Source organism: Thamnophis elegans, chromosome 5 (genome assembly GCF_009769535.1).
Source record: "Thamnophis elegans isolate rThaEle1 chromosome 5, rThaEle1.pri, whole genome shotgun sequence".
Classification (NCBI taxonomy): domain Eukaryota; kingdom Metazoa; phylum Chordata; class Lepidosauria; order Squamata; family Colubridae; genus Thamnophis; species Thamnophis elegans.
Window position 1 is genome coordinate 66,084,305 of NC_045545.1, and position 21,399 is coordinate 66,105,703.

The 21,399-nt window shown below is 39.2% G+C and overlaps 1 protein-coding gene across 2 annotated transcripts in view; it reads left to right on the top strand.

Moving 5' to 3' along the window:
* Positions 1-10,168, top strand: part of SOGA1 (suppressor of glucose, autophagy associated 1) — a 72,537-nt gene extending 62,369 nt beyond the window's left edge. For both annotated transcript variants that reach the window (XM_032218734.1, XM_032218735.1), the window contains exons 12-15: positions 1,331-1,402; positions 2,255-2,325; positions 2,905-4,327; positions 4,996-10,168. In XM_032218734.1, coding sequence (XP_032074625.1) covers positions 1,331-1,402; positions 2,255-2,325; positions 2,905-4,327; positions 4,996-5,145 — 1,716 coding nt within the window. In that variant the 3' untranslated portion in view covers positions 5,146-10,168. The remainder of the gene's footprint in view (positions 1-1,330; positions 1,403-2,254; positions 2,326-2,904; positions 4,328-4,995) is intronic.
* The last annotated feature ends 11,231 nt before the right edge of the window (positions 10,169-21,399 follow it).

Sequence of the window (21,399 nt, forward strand, 5' to 3'; positions counted from 1 at the left end):
GAAATCTATCTTGTCCTCCTAGCTCACGATTTTTTTAAATTAGTGTGATTTTATTACTGCATACTGGATGAGAGTCATGTGTCTTTAAGAATATGCATGTCAGCGTTCCAAATATCATGCAGAATTAAATCAGAGTCTAAGGCAGAGCTATCCTTAAAGTTCCAATTTAATAAGACAGACATGTTGGCAACAAACTCTGGAATCCCAAATCTAAAAGCTTCCTGGGATTCCAACCAGTTGAAAGTTCATGATCTTATCCCCACACCTTTAAATCCATCACATAGTCCAATCTTCTTTGGCCACGCTGGCATCTCCACCCATCTGGTTCCGGTCAAGTGCAGAGGTGCAGAGACAAAAGATGACCTTGGGCTTCTAGAAAGGAATGACAACAACACATTCTACAATTCTACTCCTTACTATTCCCCCTCCCAATTACTACACTAATGAAACAGCATAATGAAATAATAGAGAGTGTGGCAGGCCAAAGATCCTAAAAAGGAATATGATTGCAGGCCTGACAATGCATAGCACAAAATGACCTTGAACTCAAGCAACTCTTTAGCATTGGAGTAGTAATTCATAATTTTTGGATTCCCTCTTTTTGTCTTCCTATCCAGCTTCTTAGGATTGTTGTGAGGAGACAAACCACATGATCCCTATTAGGAAAAACGGCAGGATGAAAATACTGTATAAATAATAATAAACAATGGCAAAGAGACGGAACAGGCATCTCTGTGCTAAAAATAAAGTAAATCACGTTATCCAATTCCTGTGAGATCACACAAAAGAATGCTAAAATGGTGCATAGGTTGGCTATATAGATTGCCAGGTGCACTTTCAGTTATTATGGCTGTTTTTTCACAATATGGTTAACCTAGTTCGTCAATCCCCTTTTAGCAGCAGATGCCAGTAGTATGATAGATGCACAGTGAAACCAGGCATGGTCTTCAATCTACCTCAAGTGAATGTCACTTCCTAAGGATTATTTTTTTTAACATTAGCAAATGACTAAAGTAAAAACCCTATGGTTGACTTGATTGGAGTTGGCAGCTCCATGGGCAAAGTTGGGAGTGGCTTACTTCGCTATCTCATCCTTCTGCTTGTGAGCTGTGTGTGAAAAAAACAGCAGAGAGAGAGAGAGAGAGAAGGAGGGAGGGAGGGAGAGAGAGACACACACAGAAAGAGACAGAGAGATATCCTAAAGCAGTCGTGAATTTGCCAAATCAGGAGGTCTCCACAGATACTGTTGAAGTAGATAAGAATATGAAGGACAAATAAGTGCTTATGAGCTGGCTGAGCATTTGATAACTTTGTTTTGTAAACCCTTCAGCTTCAGAAAGGTGCCAACCGATGGGCCTTAAAAGCCTCTGAAATGGAGAAGCATGGTGGTAGCTGGAAAGAGGTAAGCTGAATAAACATATTTTATTCCAATTGCAAGATCAATAAGAAGAGCCAATATTGGTCTTATTATGATTTAGAGCAGGGGCATCAAATGACGGACCAAGGGCCAGATGCATCACGTGCAGGCCACCTCCACCCCAGCTCTGCAAATGAGAAAAAGATCCCAAAGTGTCACATGACGGCAACTCAGCGAGTTTGACACCTGTGTTTTAGAGGCTGCCCAATTCTGGATGGTGTACCTTTTAAAAGCAGGAAAGATTAAAATAGGAGTACAGGTCATAGGCATCCAGAAGAAAAGAGCATAATGAGAAATAAACAGAAATCACATAGGGATTTGATAACCCCAAGACCTGGGAGAACAAGCAATTTTCAATCACTTTCTGAACTGTTTCAGTGGGAGCCTTATAGTGTTTGAGAGTGAGAGAGAGAATGGTGGGGGGGGGGAGAGATGGATATGGAGAGAGAGAGAGATATGGATATAAGCTATACTCATAGGCTGGAAGTAAAGGGTAGGTAATTATCACATCCAGAGATGTGAACTTTCTAATGTCTTTTGACTAGATTCCCAGCACTAGATAGATCTTAGTGTGATCCAGCAAGCGTGCAAAGTTTAAGACTCTTTCTAAAAAAACAGATAACATTTTGGCAATTCTGGATTTCTGGTTTATACTTTCATTACCCATTTAAGCATCCTGTGTCTTAGAACTCTTTTTTTTACTATTTAAAGGCAAACAAGTAAAGTTTTAAATTCATATACAGAACTGATACACCTCTTATTTTATCTGAGTTTCTCTACACCTGACACAAGATCATAAAAGCACAGTTGATAAAAGCTTCTTTTATGTTTTTTCAGACCCTCAATGAGAAAATCACTGACAAAGAGACAGCTTCTGAAATTGATATCAACGGAAGTAATTTAAAAAGGTAGGATAACTGTTGACAGATGACCAGTCTATTTTTAGTGGACATCTACATTTCATATTCAAAAGCATATTTTAGACACCATTTTCATTATTTTATGTGCACATAAGAATCTCTATCTTACTATGACACCATCGGTGATTTGTATATTAGCATAAAATATTCGAGAATATCATTTTTGTGATCAAAAGCAAGTAGCATGTAAAAGTTTTTTTAGACCAATAACCCAGAGCATACTACTGCTTTTATTCCACTCCCATGCTGAAAAATGTAACTTTGATGATGACACTGTTTTTAAATACAGAATTATTAATATAAGCACTGAGTTTTCTCATTGGCAAAGTAGCATAAGGCATGAGAAATTGAATCAGGTCTACAAATTCCACCAACTTTCTATATATTCTCATGATAACACATATTTTTGCTGCATCCTTAGACATGTTAAAAAGATTAATTGGAAAATGACAGGGAAACTGACGGAATTGACAGAGGGAGGGGGAGTAGATATCACTTAGGTAGGACACATAAAATTCTCAGTCCAAAAGTTAGGTTGTTACTCATTGCTTTCTCTTGTCTGTTTAGGACAAAGTCAGTTTCCTCCATGTCTGAATTTGAAAGTTTGCTTGACTGCTCTCCTTATCTTCCTGGCAAAAGCAGCACTGTGATCATAGACAATACCCATAACAGAAAGGGACCTGCAACTACACAGAAGTTGCCAGACCCTGCTGGGATCATTCCTGAGAACTTTGCTTGTGTGAACAGTAAGCAATCTACACCCGAGAGCCTGGCCTCAGAGAAGCTGGATGCTTCCCCTTGTGAATACATTCAGACAAATAACTTACCCACATTGGAACAGACTCAGAAACAAATGCAGAGGAGCTATACAGCTCCAGACAAGACTGGGATCCGCATATACTATAGCCCACCTGTTGTCCGCAGGTTGGAAGCTCCTCTAGTGCACAACAGAGAGGAGAAGATCATGGTTGAGCCTGGTTTCTTATTCACAATGGCTAAGCCCAAGGAGGAGTCAAACAGCTCAGAAAACATGTATAGTCGGTGGTTGTGTAACTTCTCCAAGCAGCATCGGGAATTACTTGATGGTAGCCCTGTTAGTGAGAAAGCCGTAACTCCGGTGTCCAAATTCCCACCATCTCTGCATGGCCTTGAAATTTCTGGCAACATGAGTGATGACATGAAGGAAATCACCAATTGTGTTCGTCAGGCTATTCGTTCCAGTTCCCTAGAAAGAAAGGTGAAGAGCACCTCTAGCCAGACAGTGGGATTGACCAATGTTGGTACCCAGACTATACAGACGGTCAGCATTGGTTTGCAGACAGACATACCCAGAGGAAGCATCCATAGTAGTAAGAGCTGGTCTCCACGAAGCTCCTCCCTTGTGTCCGTGCGCACCAAGCAGATTTCAACATCTCTGGACAAAGTCCATTCCAGGATTGAACGGCCCTGTTGCTCTCCCAAATATGGTTCTCCCAAACTACAAAGAAGATCATCATCTAAACTGGATAATTCCAAGGATCGAAGCTTGTGGAACCTCCATCAGAGTAAGCAAAATGGGTCAGCCTGGGCTCGGTCCACCACTACTAGAGACAGCCCGGTTCTAAACAACATTAACGATGGCTTGTCTAGCTTATTCAATGTTGTGGAGCATTCTGGGAGCACCGAGTCGATATGGAAGCCAGGATGCCAGGAAAGTAAAGCCAAGCCAGAAGCACCTAAATATGGTATAGTGCAAGAGTTTTTCCGGAATGTGTGTGGTAGAACTCAAAGTCCCACTTTGGTTCCTGACAAGAAAGACCCAGTTGGAGGGGACAACAGTAACAAGAAGCCAGAACCTTCCTCAGCAATGCTGCAGCTTTTGGAAAACACCTCCAAAAAACCTACAAAGCAGAGCTGCAATGAGGAACCAAAGCTGTCCAGTCTAAGCCAAGGTGGCAAGGACAGAACCTTAAAGGAGATTGATGCTGTTTCTGCTACTATTGCCAACGAGGTAATATTTATTACAAGATATGAGGTATAACCCTTAATAGCAGAAGCAAATGAGTTTCTAGCCCCCTCCCCAACGAATTAAAGTGTAGCCTAGGATATTTTCCATCTACTAAAAAGGTGAAGGCCAAAACACAAACATGTCAATGACTTTCATAATAGTTTGGTATGGACTGCACAGTAGTTTAAAAAATTCAGATGAATCTAGTAATCATATTTGCCTAGGAGGCTCATGGAAGATACTTATTCTAACTGCATGAAACCAAGGAATGTATTAATATGTTCCTTTGACACTTCACTTTTTTTCCAGATCAGGATTCATTTATAATGTAGACATTGATTTCACTAACTACTTTTCTTCTTTCATATAATGTCTGTTTTAGGAATGAAGTTACAGGCAAGTGATTATTAATAACTTGAAGTAAAGCTAACTAGATATCAGGGCATATGTAAAATAGAAGTTGGGCATACATTGCACACAGTTATCTTTTATATATTCCATTTTATTTGTTCAGAATAATTGAAGTATACAGATCTTTGACAAATAGATCTAATTTCATACTGGATATATGGAATGAGATAATGTGAAGATTCCTGCTCTTAACTGCCATCTCAAGTCTTCAATTGAACCTGTTCCTTTTCACTCATTGTTTTCTCCCCTCCCCTTTATAGGATATTGCTTGTGATTGCAGCTCTCAGTCGTTGACTTCCTGTTTTTCTCGGTCATCGCGTTCATCTGGCCGACATTCCCCTTCTAAGTGCAAATTGCATCCCTCCGATGGCAGCCGGGTGGAGGAGAAAATAGGGCCCTCAAGTGAGTGAGAGGACTACAACTGATGATGGAAGAACAACTCTGCCATGAAGCTACCAATCTCTTCGGCAGTTCTAGGACTGGCTGTTCCTGAGCCAGCCACAGCTAAGGAATAATGCTCTTTCATGGTGGGAGCAATATCTTCTATCTTCTTGTAGCTCATTGAGAAGATCTGCAATACCGAACCTACATGGCATAGCCAGGGACAGAATGAAAGCCTCTCTAGGTTGTGGGCTCTTGTCCCTGGAAACCTTTCTATTCCTACCTGCCCCTTTGAGCAGTGAGAGGTGAATGCTGTGCTGTGGTTCATGACGTTGGATGTTTGCGTGCCTGCGAGTGAGTTCTATTTCCCAATTCAAGGAGATGCCTTTTTTTCCATTTAGGAACAGCATTAAGGGAAAAGGCATTGGGGGAATATTATGAGCTGGTGTATTGTGCTGACTGGCCTGCCTGCTTCGTCTGTAGGAAAGAAGGCACCAGAGATTAAGAGATGCTGCTTTCAAGGATCAGATGCTTATACAGAGAGAGAGAGAAGGAGAGCAGACTGAGGAGAGGCTTTGCTTAGGAATTCTGCTCTAATGTAAGCTTGAATAAGCAAGCTGAACTCAGATCAATTCTGTTTTGTCATTATATCAGGATGAATAGCTAAACCTCAGGCATGATCAGCCTACAACACTATTCAGCCTCGCATCCAGCCTGCTAGATACTGGCCAATTTTAATCTAGTGTAATGAACACCAACAATCACACCAGGTCTCAGTAAAAAAAAAAGGGTGTGTGTGTGTGTTTGGGGGGGTAGGATCACTACATTTTATTGTCCACTTTTAGCAATCTGCAGTAAGCACCAGGGAAAACATGGCACACCTTGTTTTCCTGACCCTATGCACCAGACTTCCCGTGACAACTGAAAACGGAGCTGGATTTTAGGTAGTAGGTATCTTCTTTCTAGTTTAGAATAAGTATTGGCCACCGTTTCTGTGCTTGAATGGCCAGAGTATGGGTAAATCTAGGAAATTTAAAACCACAAAATGCTGAAATCTTCATGTCTCCACACTGCCTTATTTCCCTACTGCAGGTGATGGTGCTATAATTCTTAAAAGAAATTATTTCAATCTTTTTCTTATAAAAATGCCAGTATCTTTGTGATCCACAGACTTCTGTGTTTTAAGGTGTGGGTATGAGAGCTGAATAAATGCTAAATAATAAATAAAAATAAGCACAGGCCTGATAAAACATTCCAGATTCTTGGGAAGACTGTGTGCAGCTATTCACCTTAGCACAGAACATCTCACAGTTGTCTTACCTAACACTCCGTTCACTAAACAACCTACTGCCTAGTAGATTCTTACATTCCTTTTCTGCAGAGGGTTAAGACAGAAGGGGAAATAGTACTCCAACTGAATTTGTAGTACAGTCCTGTTAATGCAGGCTCTTGTAAGTCTTTTTTAGGATCCCTAAAACAAAAGGAAATCACTTCGTGACCTCAGTACAGGTAGTTCTTGGTTAACAACTGTAATTGGGATTGAAATCTCTTGCTAAGCAGTGTGCTGTAAAGCCAATATCACATGACAGTGCTGCTTAGCAACAGCAGTTCTGGCAGCCCCTAGTTACCATTGTTAAGCAAGGATCTCATGTGATCACAGCTTCCAGTCGGCTTCCTCATTGACTTTGCTTGTGGGAAGCAGGAAAGGCAGGCTGCAAATCATGAACATGTGAATGGATGAAACTTGCAATGTCAGAAATCTGGGCAGGATAAAGGCTGCACAGCATACCATATGGATTCTCTCTAGCCCCTTTATTAATAGTTCTGCTCCAAATAGTTTGACTAGAGGAGGTCGGGGCATTAGAATGGAGGGGTTGGCAACATGAGCTGTTGTGGCTGAAGATGGGAAGCCACACAATTCCTTTAAACAAATACATTTTAAATAAGTAAGCAACTTAAGCTGCTCCCTAAGTGCCTCTCCCATCAGGGCACATTGGGGGAATTTCATCAACCGGTGCAACCAGCTCATTTTCAAGCCCTACTGCTGGCTACTCACCCAACCAAAATTGTTCTTACTATGTTCCACTTTCAGAGATTAGCCTAAAGTAGGGTATACAGAATCCTGATTACTTTTGCGTAATTTCTCTCTAGTGTTCCAAATAGCCTGCATATAGGTCAATGGCAAATTTAGAATAAAACTCTCTCTTGACTTGACAGCTATTGCAAATGGAACTTCTGATTCGAAACAGTTTTTTAAATGTGCTGTACTTCCCAATTGCTTTCACATGAAAAAGGACACATTTGCTCATTTTTTTTTACAAAACTGCTCTCCAATAAAGATGTAGTCAAACTATTATTGGTTAGCCTACAGAGAAGAGGGAAAAACATTTTTTCTGGCTTTTCACATTACTAAGTGAGATTCAACTTTGGGAAATCTAAAACTAAGTTGCCTTTCAAAATCCTTGCAGACACTTTCTAATGCTCTTCTTCTAGAAGTTGTGCAAATTTTGAATGATTTTCAATACATTGCTTCATTTATATCTTGCACTTCATGTTTTTTATTTTTCACTACTGCAAAAAAAATGACTTTTGTCATTTGCATGACAAATTCAGGAGTTTTTAGTCCAGTTCACTGTCAAAATAATTAGAACTGTAGGAATGAAATGTCTCCACTATCTTGTTATTAATGGGTTGCTTTGAGTGGGGGCATGCCTGGTGAATGTTTGCAGTCATAAAAACCCACTCTAAATTCTTTTGCAATTTAACCTGGATTTTGCAAGGTATAAATGATGCTGAACATATTTATTTATTTTACCTAATTTATTCTCAAGTAGAACCCCAAGGGGAGGGTTATGTATTAGAAAGTAGGGCCTCTTTCTTAGCCCTTGGAGAACTCCGCCGAGCCAATCTTCTGTCACCTCAGAGTTTCCAGGATCACCCATTCCATTATCCACATCTTCTAAGCATGTCTTCACTTCCATAAAAGCTAGAAGTCTATTGCACTGAACATCCATTTCAGCTGTAACCTTAATAGGAATACCAGACCACAGTCCAAATAGGAGAATGATGGAGATTATTTCATCAGCTGTTTGCCCCATTTTGCATTTCTCTCTGAGAAGCAGTCCCCTAATAGTTAAAGTGGAATGGTTGTGTATCTTTCTACTTACAAAGTCATTTAGGAGACTTGGAATTCTTTGTGAGTTAGTTCTCAGATAATATCAGTTGCTTTGGTTCTCCTAAATGTTTTAATCCATTCTGTAATTCTTTGCCCCTACCAAATATTAACTGAAAGAGAAGAAGACTCAATTCACAAAGTAATTTAGGAAGGGATTGTTCTTCTGAGACTCCATTAGGGATATCTAAAAAGGTTTTTGCTTAGTTTTTGCCCACTGAATGATGGCTACCTATTCTTTTGCAGCTTACCTTCCTATTTGGACTCAAAGGTCCATGTTGCTATTCCTAATTAAGAAAGTGCTGTAGAAAGCGTAACCTGCAGCTTCAGCTGTGAATATTTTCTCAGAAATAAGTGGCTGTCGTGGAATTTTCTTGTGAGCAAATTTACTATACTATAGCTGAAGATGAAAGATGTAAACAAAATAAGTTAGGTAGCATGACTCTTGAATTCAAGCAGAAAAGTGAAATTAACTTGGCTAATCTGTTTGTAGCTGATAGCTTTATTATTTACAGGAGTCTGCCTGTGGCTTAGTCAGACTAGGAACAGAAGTAGTAGAAAAAGCTACAACCGATCAAGTTTGTTTCATCCCCACCCCACATGCACCAGCCATTATCTGTCTTTAAGCAGATATTAATCCTGACATTTATTTGGTATTTAAAAGTAACTCTTCAATCATGCTTTCTAATTGAACAGGTCATGTTTTGAACAGTACTACAGCTGAGGAATCCCTTATAACACTGAAAGAGTTTCTTTAAATAATGGTATACTCTAAATTTACATTAGGGTTGATGAACCAGGTAGACGATAACTAAAACAAATATCCCTATTTAATTATGGATTTTCAGGTGTAGAACAGCTAGCCTCAATCTTGCACATCAGTGCATAAACTCACATTTTTTCTCAGGGAAGGCAACCAACTGTTAATATCAAAGTGGGAGATTCTTTCAAAAGACTAGAAAGGGTATTGAGGGGAATCCAAATAAAAGTAACACTGCCAAATGCCTTTAGGTATCTCCGGATAAAAGTCAGTGTTATTTGCAAAGGATGCTGCATGTCATTGCCAGTTAAACAGCAGTGAGGCTCATGGGCATCATTTGGGGGAGGGGAGGGGGGTCAAAGAAGGGGCAAGGGATTAAACTGCAAACATTGCAAGCTAACACGTTTTCATCAGACGTTGGCTTGCAAGCATCATCCCAGTGGAATTTGCATCAATTGTGGCTTGCTAAAACTGTTGCTAGTAAGCATGTAACACTCCCTACGGAAAGGGAAACCACCAGCATGATGTTGCTTACACTCTTATAGAATCGGTTCCCAATTTACCTTAATTGCATTCAAATGCAAAATAATGTGATGTTTTCTGTATTTAACTTAAAACATTAATAGCTTGAGATATTCTTGGATGAATTTTTATTGAGTACTAGACAGCCAAACCTGAATAATAGGAAGCTAATGAAGAGTAGTGGGCCAAAATGGAGGGAAAGGCATCAGAGAAGAACTTCAAGTACACCATCCTATATTCTCCGATCACATGAGACTCGGTATATTCAAGTCTTGAGGGCTACAGGCTCACAGCTCAACTTCATTAGCCTCAATACCAGTGAACAGTGATCTCCTGTACCTAGGTAGCTGAGGAAAATTATTTGGCAGGTTAGCAAGTTCCATGCAAATCTCATGCCTACGGCCTTGTTCTTTACTTATGCCCTGTTGAAGGTGTGTTCCAATTGCTACTAGGATTCTAATGGCTTTTGACACCTAGGCTGCGCCATCTTCACCAAGCGCCTACTGTTCCAGGAAAACAAAGATACTGTCCACCTAGCTCTTAATGTTGTTATCCACATACAGTATTGGATAGAGGCTGGGCCTGTTTTCACACGAAGTACAGCACACAAAGCAGACACTAGCAACTAACCAATAACAACCCAGCCTGGGTAGGTTTTCTAGGGCAGCCTCTTTCTCTTCGCTGCATGAGTTTGTAAATCGGGGTGGGCAAGGGATGAAATTTACAATGATTGCTAACTTGTGGTGTAAATACTTCTTTTTGGGGGGTGGTTTTTAGTATTTTCATTGGGAACCCCTTCCTTTTTTACTTCTACTTTGGGGGTTGTTTTCTCTGTTTTTGTTTTCATTTTTATCGATGCCTTTTAATTATTTGTAAATTTTAAAAGTTTTGTCTTATTTTGTAAATAATTGTTCTGAATATTTCCGAGTATGGAGTTAATGGAAACTGGGACATTTTTGTCATTTACAAGTAACAACCCTGTGCCTCAGACAAGATTTGTTTAGCATCCCTTTTGCCAATAAAGTCTGAATCACCAAGTTGTCTTGATGCTTATTCCTGTTGCATGTTGCATGTTGATGGAAATCTGGTGACCAAAAGGCACCCAAAAAGATATGGACGATGTGCCACACAAATGTTTTCATGCAATGCTCTTATCATTTTCTGATTTGGAAAAAGAAATCTCAGCAAGATCAGCACTGTGTCTGCACATGATAGCCATTCTATCCCACTGTCCTATCAAAACTGCATGGAGATAATTCAGCTACTAGATTTTTTTCCTACCCAGCAGATTAAGTCAATTATGTCCTATTTTTCTGCACCCCTTTCTCCAAGGAAAGATGTCTGTACCTGAAGGTGTTGCAATTTCTCTATTTCTCATCCACCTTAGATCTTAGTTCACAGCTTCCTTTTCTGTACCTGAATGTGCAAAAGAATCCTTGCAAAACTCCACATGTCTATACTGCTGAAAGGTGAATTTGAATGTATTTGTCCATTGTTCTCTTTTCATTTTCACATCTCTAAGTATGAATACCTTTAATTTGTGCCTGGGTGAGTATGAAGAGGACATACAATAAGGGCATATATGAAGACAAACTAATTTCAACTGAGTTTTGTGTTGCTAAATGTTTAAATCTTAAATCAGGCATTTTTAAAAGACAACCCAAGAGCTGAAAAAGTGCAAATGGTTCTCTTAAGCTATTTTCCTGCTTCTTGTTACCTCCCTGTTTGTCTTCCTGCAGAGTACCATATGCATATTGAAACCCCTGGCATAAAAACAATGTGGGGAATGCATTATTTAGTAGACTGAGTCAAATTACAGACTTCTGAGATGGCTTTTAATTAATGAGAGTGAAAATGGTGCACTCAGGGCTTTGTGTTTGCTCTCGAAAGCAAGAGAATAGGTCAGGGGATTGTCTGACAAATAATATGAAAGAGTAAATCTCATTTTCCTTACAAGCTGAAGAGGATTGTCCCAGACATTGTCTGGCCAGTCACCAGAGGTCTGGATGATAGGTACACCTCCCGGGTGTGGTGGGGGTGGGGGGGTCAACATGGAAAATGTATTAGTGGGAAATACTTTACTGGCTTCCCCAAACAGTCTCCTGAAAGCAGCATTTATTAGTTGCTTTTAATAACCAATCAAAATCATATGAAGAATATGTTAATGTTTGTAGTAAATAAGTTTTCAAAATCATGTAATTTCCCATATTTTATTCTATTTCCCATATAGGTTGGTTGTAAATGAACAAATTTTGATTGCATCTTTTATTTTTACTTTCCAGGTTCTCATTTTAAATACATAAAGACACCATTCTAGTGTAATCTCCTGAGCTTGTCTAACTAAAGAAAGCGTCTGGCTATACAATTTGCCCCATGAGAGTTCTGCCATACTTCAAAATGTCTAGCATGAATTATGTTGCCAAGAATGTATCCTATTTCATACGCACATATGTGGGGGGGAAAACCATAAAGAATGTATGGCAAAAATGTTCTTTGGAACAGGAAGGGCACTAACCTATATTTGTCTGCAACATTTTTAACCAAATTGGCTTTTCCCAGAATCATATGGCAGTGTAGATAAAGTTGTACAATTGCAGGAAAAAGCATGCCCTTTTGTGCTTTTGAATCCAAAATTTTGGACAGTCATAGTAACTTAACATAGGCCTAGTCATTTGCCAGCTTAAACATTCGTATTTTCGCTACATACTGAAAAAAATGCTTACACTCAGCCTGTTGATACTCGGTAGCTTTTCTTCTGGTTTTTTATTTTGGCATTGAAGGATAGCATAAATCTATGTCATAGCACGCAGAACACTAGCTTTCTGATTTAATTTTCCTCATTTGATCAAAAGAAACCCTGATCAAAATAAACATTGCTCTTCCTTGGATTCAAGTTGATTATTTAACCATTACTTATATTTGACTGGCACCCTTTGTGTATGTGTATAGAAAGCATTTATTATGCATGTGTCACTTGCACAAAAGAGTTGAGTTATGTTTTGCCCCACTCTAAATTATTCGTTGTTCATATTCTCATGTAGGAGGCAGCCAGGAATTTGTTTCTCTGTAGAAAGCCAGTCTTCAACTCTGTCACTAGTGCTAGCAGTTGGAGCAGATGCCATACAAGGGAGTGGGCTCTGAGTACAAAGTACGTGCCCCATCAAGTGTGAATGGTATGTACATATACAATTTGGTATGCACTCTGTAAAAACTTGCATGTTTACAGCTCCATTTTTGGAGATTAATTACAGAGTAAGAAGAGACACTGGATGACTTTTGTGGTTTGCTTCTGATTAACAGTAGGATAAAGGAGGAGCATCTCTGCTCCTCTTGGTAGAAAATTCCATGTGAAGGCAGATATACAGGTCTCAGTATAATGTTGCAGGATCCAATTTGAGCCAGTCACCAGCACCAAAGGTTTAGTTTTCTGAGCTTTTGGATCCATGCTGGTACTCCCACACTTAGGGAATTTCTCACTGGGCTGTTCTATGCTTAGTATTTATGGGCTGTTCTATGTGTAGTAATTGGAATGTTGATGGCCAACTATTAAGTCATTGGTTGTGCTACAGCAAACACCCCAATTATGGTAACAACTAAAAGATGCACACAGCCGGGCACCATATAAATACTACACATAGAACAGCCTAGTTCATACATTCTGGTGTGAAATAGGTTCCCTGAGGATCGGCTCTGAAGCTCGGAAGACTAAACCTGTAGTCCCAGTGATCAACCCAGATTGGATCCTGCAATGTTCCATGTCTTATATCTTGTTAGCTTGCTTCTACAAAGAAAGCCCCACCCCCCATTTAAAGCACATGATCTGGCTGCTACTGTACCTTTAGTACTCCAACAGTACTGTCAAAAAAGTTTCTTAGGTTTTGAGAGCCTCTCATTCCAGATATTTATACCACTCCCTTTGGTTTAGTTCTCTGAAACCAGTCCTGTGCTCTGTCACTGCATTTCTTGGCCAAGAGGACCATAATAAGTCATTTTGGATTGAGTTCAGTCCAGTGGTGGGATTCAAATAATTTAACAACCGATTCTCTGCCCTAATGACCAGCTGGGTAGGTATGGCTCGGTGGTCATGTGACTGTGTGGGTATGGCCAACTCAATGTCACTCAAGTCAATGGGCGCTTCACCTTAGCTGTTACAAAGTAATAAAGATTAACCAGAGAGGCAGTTTTTGTAAGCAAAAAAGATTAGACTAGAAACAACACCAGAATGTTTCCTTCCTGACTTCCTTACAGGATTAGCCCTGTAAAGTGGAAAAAAAACAAGACGAGATTTCTTCCAACAACCAGTTCTCTGAACTGTTTAGAAATATAACAACCGGTTCTCTCGAATAGGTGCGAGCTTGCTGAATCCCACCACTGGTTCAGTCTCTTTAACAAATAGATTTGGAAAGGGCTACCTTACCCATCATTCAGCTTAAATAGTTACTGTAGTTTGTTACATAGCCAACTATTTAAGGTACCAAAGATTTTGGAGACCATAAAGTTCCTATTCATATTTATTTGAACTGATTTATTGCCTCCCGACTGGAATATATGTGGAAAGGACTTGTGCTGGACTAGGGAGGATTCCTTGGTTATATAAATATATGCTTTCTTTCTTTTTTTGATTGATTATGACATAAGCCGTCATGAGAGCATGAGGAAGATGGGGAAGAAATGGGAGACAACATCTGGAAAACCTTCAGAGGCTGTACAAAATCCCTTGGAGGTTGTTGTATGGCCTGCAGGTCAAAACCTGTGCACCCTGAATTGAGCATCCTCTTGAGTGCATGCATTCCATGTACTCTAATCCAGTGCACAATAGATTGTGTAGTTTAAGCTGCAAATGTACAATTTTCTCATCTATTTTATAGGTACTATAAAAGTTTTATTTTTAGTGTTTATGCTACTTTCCTAAAAGAGACATTTTTTTCATAATACATTCAATTAGATAAAAATAATATACACCCCTAATTTTGTTCAGTAATTAGACTGTTTTCACAGGCAAGCAAATATTTTAACAGGTCTTAGTGCAAGATAGGTGTGAAAGGCTTCCTTTGAAGCTACACCATAACTCACCTTTTGAAATCGTTTGTGTTTCAATTAAAGGAAAGCAGATAGGCACTGCTGTTCACTGTTCTCTCCTAATTATGGTCTTGGGCTATTACAGTGTTTGTAACAGTCAATTCTCCACTTGGAAGAATGTTCAATAAGCAACATACCTACTACCTAGAGGCATCTTTTAGGATCTTATTCTATTGAAGACATTATTATGTCTAGATTGGCGAGGTTGCTCAGTGGAGATATAGTGGTGGCTCAGTGGTTAGAATGCAATACTGCAGGGTAGTGCTGGCTGCCAGAAGTTTGGCAGTTCGAATCTCACCGGCTCAAGGTTGACTCAGCCTTCCATCCTTCCGAGGTCAATGAAATGAAGACCCAGATTATTGGTCGCAATATGCTGACTCTGTAAGCCGCTTAGAGAGGGCTGTAAAAGCACTGTGAAGCATTATATAAGTCTAAGTGCTATTGCTATTAGCTAAAGTATGCTCATACAAACAAGTCCACTTCTTCTCAACTTGTCCTGTAGAGAACTGAGCTATTCCTTTAATTAACCTTTCCAAGCTTGTTTATCTTTGGATATGTAGGATTAGAATCTGTAAATTGGAAATTATGGGACACATAATTGAAAACGCGTGGAGAGCACCATGGTTGGGAAAACAGAATTACATATCATAGAAGCCTATCATAGTTTATTATATCTGAAAAATACATATTTTTCACAAACAGTCACCGATCCTCTTCATGCCCTTAACCAGTTTCTGGATGCTGACTGATCATAAGTGAATATTCAATATTTGGTGAAAACTGTTTTAGTCCGGCCAGAGACTTGCCTGTGTGGTTATTAAAGAGTAGAATGACTGGGTTTGCACATTGGGCTATTTTGTAGGGGAGGGAGAATGGCTTTGATTCAATCTTGACTCCTGGTGACTCCATGCAAAAATCTATGGACTTCTCCTGGCAACCTTTTCAGGAGTGGCTTTCCATCGCTTCCAAACTGAGAGAAAGTGACTGATCCAAAGTCACCCAGTTGGCTTTGTGCCTATGGCAAGACTACAACCCAGTTTCCTAGTTTCCAGTCTTGATGATTTTAATTACTGCACCAAAGTGGTTCTTATTGTTTGATCAACATTTATTGAATTAAATCATAATAGGTGATGGGTACAAGTAACATACTAAGCCTTAAATAAGGATTTACAAACTACAATGCTTGGAATCATACAATGTACTCAGTGGTGGGATTCAAATAATTTAACAACTGGTTCTCTGCCCTAATGATTTCTTCCAACAACCAGTTCCCCAGCTGCTCGGAAAGTTAACAACTGGTTCTCCCGAAGTGGTGCGAATTGGCTGAATCCCACCACTGAATGTACTACAGAAAAAAAAATAGGAAGTTTGAATCCAGTTAAACTGTTAGTTGAACTTCCATCATCTAAATACAGTATCAGAAAATATTTTGGGAAGAAATGGTCTTTTTTCTATGTTACTCTCAGGGACAGAAGCAAAGAGACTGAATACAGCGCCCAACTATTCAAAGGAAAAAGGTAAAATCTCAGAGTACAGAGGAAAATTAATTCACCTGCTGGATTTCTTCTGAGTGTGAGACATTGCTTTGATGCACAAAGGTCATTCATTTCTATGACTAGAGATGCTACATCTGTATTTTTTCAGTCTACCAGTTTCTTCTTCAGGTTCTAGAGACTAGAGGTTGGGTGTCAAAAACACACATTGTTAACACTTCCTTCCGGGCCAATAGAATACCTCCCTTTATATAGTTGGGTATCCTAGTCTGTCATTAGAGAAAAATAATTCTAATAAGTTAATGAAGATACACAGCTACATGAATGAGTAAGATGCCCAGAGCAAGCAATTTTTAAAAACGGGAATATTAGTTCAATGAATCGGCCTAAGCAGTCCTTTGTTCAGCAAAGTCTTTGAGAGTTTCTTAAGAGAAAGAGATTTATGATTCATGTAACGCTTCAATAATTCATCTTTCATATAGACCTATTTCTGTGGTAATGATGTTTACAAAGGCAACTTAAAATTGGAATCACTATATGAATTCTTAAGGATTAAAAGGATTTGCAGATTTGAGTATTAATCTGTCTCCATTTATTCAACCCTAAAGCTAGATTTCTAAATGTTATCAAAGTTTCTGTGTAAATATTACATGTGCATAAACTGTAGCCATGCTAAAAAGCTAGACTAACTTCTCAGATGCACTGACTTCAACTCAGTTGTTTGGTTTCAGGCTCTATGTTAGTAACCCAACACACAAAATCGCACTAGAGAAATTTCTTACAAACTAATTCTGTATTTGTGTGGCATTTTGTATTGTCTGAATGCAACTTGCATTTAGCGCATAGCGAAATCCATATTTTGCAGTGATGCTATTCAGACAGTTCTATCCAGCGGCGGGAGGATCCATCCACCCACCCGGATGTCATCACATACCATTTTTGAAGCTCTGCACATGCACAGAAGATCCTGTGCATACACAGAGGTGGTTTGTGTGAGCGAAGCGACCGCATGCAAACACACACATTTGCAAACTGGTAGCAAAGATAAGTTGATTTCACCCCTGATATTTTGCCATTTCTTCTACTGGGATTTTGTAAGAGGGTTTACTAAAATCTACATATACTATCTGCTTTGTATTCCATTATTACAATTTCAATTTCCTAGAAATGTTTTCACCTGGTTTTAAATCTTGGCAGTCTCTCCTCCATCCCATCCCCCACCCCTAATTTCACTGCTGTTTCCTCTTCACTTATTCCTAGCCTTATGCTCTGGACTGGATTTCTGTCCTCCATTTTCTTGACTTCTACATCTCTGATACCATTTTTGTCCCTTCCTTTTGTCGGATCTATTCTTTTGCAATAAGTTGTGCCCTTCAGCAGTTTCATTCCTTTCAGAAATTTTGCTTCACTAGATTTCAGTAATGCCTGTTAAATCATATATGGCATGCTCTCTTGCATTAAGACTTATAGTTCTTCTTGCAACAAAAAATAGTAGAGTTAGAAGTGACCTCAAAGGTAATCTAGTGCAGTGTCCTACTTTAGTAGTGAATTTATTGTAAGTCGGTGACTATTAATAATTTTTTCTTAATAGGTTTGGGGGGGTTGTGTCTTGAGTCAACTTTTGACTCCTGGTGATTGTCTGGGCTCATCCCTGAATTTTTCTTGACAAAGCTTTTTGGATGTAGTTTGCTATTGTCTCCTTCCTAAGACTGCAAGAATCCAACGTTCACCCAATTGGCTTCATGCCTAAGGCAAAACTAGAAACCTTTTTCTCCTGTTTTCTAGCCTGATACGTTAACCACTACATTAAACTGTTTCTCTTTGTATTTTCAGTTTCTACATTTTTTTCTTTTAAGATTAAAGATTGTTTAGATTAAAAGTAATGTAATGTTTTAACTTATAAAAAAATCTAAATCTTTTTCCTTTAAGATTGTTTAGTTAAAAATAATCTTATAACTTTTAAAAAGAATCTAGTGCAACATCCTGCTCAGTGCAGGATTTGTAGAAGTACTTTCGACAGATGCTATCCAACTTCTCTTTGAAGACCTCCAATGAAGGGAAACACAGGAACTTCTTCCACTCAATGACAGTTCTTGCCATCAGGAAATTCTTCTTGAAACGACTTCCCTGCACTTTTTAACCCAATGGTTCTAGTTCTACCCTCTAAGATAACCAAAGCCTAATCTATTCGCTCTTCTAAGTGATAGTCATTCCATTATTTGTACACTGTTATGTCATCTCAAATACGTTTTCTGTAGGTTAAATGTATTCAGATTCTTTAATGTTGTTAATTTATTAATTAATTTGATTTATATGGCTGCCCATTTCACTGTAGTGACTCTAGATGGCTAACATCAAATAAAAAAATACAATATAAAATAACCAACAACTAAGAGCAAACCTAATCAACAAGATCAATCAGAATAGAGCTGGAAGGGACCTTGGAGGTCTTCTAGTCCAGCCCCCTGCACAAGCAGAAGACTCCATATCATTTCAGATAAGTAGTTGTCCACTCTTTTCTTAAAAACCTCCAGTGATGAAGTACCCACAATTTCTGAAGGCAAGATGTTTCACTGGTTAATTGTCCTCACTGATAGGAAGTTTCTCCTTAATTCCAGGTTGCTTCTCTCCTTGATTAGTTTCCATCCATTGTTTCTTGTCTTGCCTTCTGATGCTTTGGAAAATAATTTGCCCCCTCTTCTTAATAGCAGCCCCTCAAACACTGGAACGCTGCTATCATGACACCCCTAGTCCTTTTTTTTTTGTCTAGGCTGACTATACCCAGTTCCTGCAACCGTTCTTCATATGTTTTTTGTGTCCAGGCCTTTGATCATCTTAGCTGCTCTTCTTTGCACTTTTTCCAAAGTCTCAACATATTTTTTTGTAATGGGGTGACTAAAACTGGATGCAGTATTCCAGGTGTGGCCTTACTGAGACTTTATAAAGTGGTACTAATACTTCAGGCGATTTAGATTCTATGCCTCTGTTTATACAACCCTGGATTGTATTGGCTTTTCTGGCTGCCGCCGCATCTCGTGTTTATCATAAGGCTTGGTTTTCAGAACCTCACACCATTTTGGTACCCCTCTTCTAAATTCTCTCTAGTTCGGTGTTTTTCAACCTTGGCAACTTGAAGATGTCTGGACCTCAACTCCCAGAATTCCCCAGCCAGCGAACGCTGGCTGGGGAATTCTGGGAGTTGAAGTCCAGATATCTTCAAGTTGCCAAGGTTGAGAAACACTGCTCTAGTTTATCACTGTGTTTTTTTGAATTATAATAACCAGAATAGATTGTATTTTGCAGTCCAGGTTACCTCCTTCTACATGAGTCTTTGTTTGTCAGACTACAGGACTTTATGCTTATCTCTCTTAAAGTTCACCTTGTTTATTCTTGCTTACTTTCTAAACTGACTAGATATTTTTGAAACATACTGTGTACCAGTCTCTGGCATGTCACTATTCTCCCTCTAGTGCAGGGTTCAGTTTCGAGAGGCTTCCAAAGAAACTTTCTAAAAAAACTTTCTAAATGCATTCTCCCCAGAAAATGAATTCTTCTCCCAGCTCTTGTGTTTTTCCTAAACAGGATCTCATTTAGCTAACTGCTTGTGCAGGTCACCTCTCCCATTGACTAATTTTCAAATCCCCCAACTCTATCCCAACAGTTATGCCAATGATAGTTTAATTTGGGGGTGCATTTCACCATTAGCATTGCAAGAGCTTTACTTTATGCATAACAGAAACTAGAGAAACAAATGGCACTAACAGTAAATATTTCAGAAGAGCACTTGCTCCTCCTTGGAGTCATTTTTGCCTCAAAATCACCCTTTCTATTTAACATGATGTAGTCCTAAAAAAAACCTTCCAGTTCCAGATCTTGCCTGAAATATGATTCATTTCTTTAATAGTCATAACACACAGCTATACAATCTTTATGTAAAAAATGACTCGCTGATAATTTGAATTTGAATTTACTTTATTTGTATGCCGCCCTTTTCCCTGAAAGGGACTCAGGGCGGCTCACAATTCAAGGGAGGGAAAAACAAACAAAGTTACAAAATATAAAGACCACACACAGTTATAAAAACACAACAATCATACCATTCGAAGTGGGGCTGCAAGTCTTTAGCCCCAGGCCTGTCGGAACAGCCAGGTTTTAAGGGCTTTGCGGAAGGCCTGGAGGGTGGTGAGGGTACGAATCTCCACGGGGAGTTCGTTCCACAGGGTCGGAGCAGCCACAGAGAAGGCCCTCCTCCAGGTAGTCGCCAGTCGACACTGGGCGGCTGATGGAATTCGGAGGAGGCCTAGTCTGTGGGATCTTATCGGTCTAGTGGAGGTAATTGGCAGTAGGCGGTCTCTCAAGTATAATCTTTCATGAGCTCGTGTCCTCTAAACCTGTTGACTACAACAATTCAAAGTGTCATCACATTGTTGGAACAGGAATCCAGAAGCCATGCAAGACTATATCATCTACAACTTGTTGGGTAGATGCTTACTGTATGTTTTGGCTTTTAGTCAACAGCCTGGCGTCTGCTAAGATCCATGGATCAACAGAAGAGTAAACCACAACTGCCCAGCTGACAATACAGTAGTGACCCTTCTGAACTGATAGCCTCCCATACTATCTTTTTTTTCTTCAAGAACCCAAAAGTTGAAAAAGAACTCGACCACTGATGGAATACAGTACAAATGGATCTGGAGGGCAGGGCAGTGCTAAGTTATATTCTGTATTATGCAAAGATTGAACGGGCTACTCTTAGCTTATGGGCAACATGCTGTTCCCCCTTTTTCTGGTTCCCCAAGGCTGTAATACTAATCTTTGGTAGCAATGATTTAGTATGTGCAATGTAGTTTTTCACTGAGTCCCAACAGGAAATAAAACAAATCAGTGTGTTCTGTTCTGGATCAGCTTAAGACAAATAGAGCAGATGTATGCGAGCAGAAATACAATCACCCAGAACTAGGAACATATTGATTTATCTCTCAATAGACATAATTATGTCACCATCATGGCAATTTCATTCCTTGCCCTCTAAAAGAGTGTTAAAATGATAATTCTGTCATCCAAAAGGTGTCTCTTCTCAGTGTGTAATGAACATTGTTAGACTGAAAGAGTTCCAAAATTAAAAATATTTATTTTCATTTAATGTGAACAGTCTGATCAATGTGCTATTCATTAGTTAATTTATACTAACTGCTATTCAGAGCTGACTAAATGCATCGTTTCACTTATAACCATATGCAGAAAAAGAATATAGATT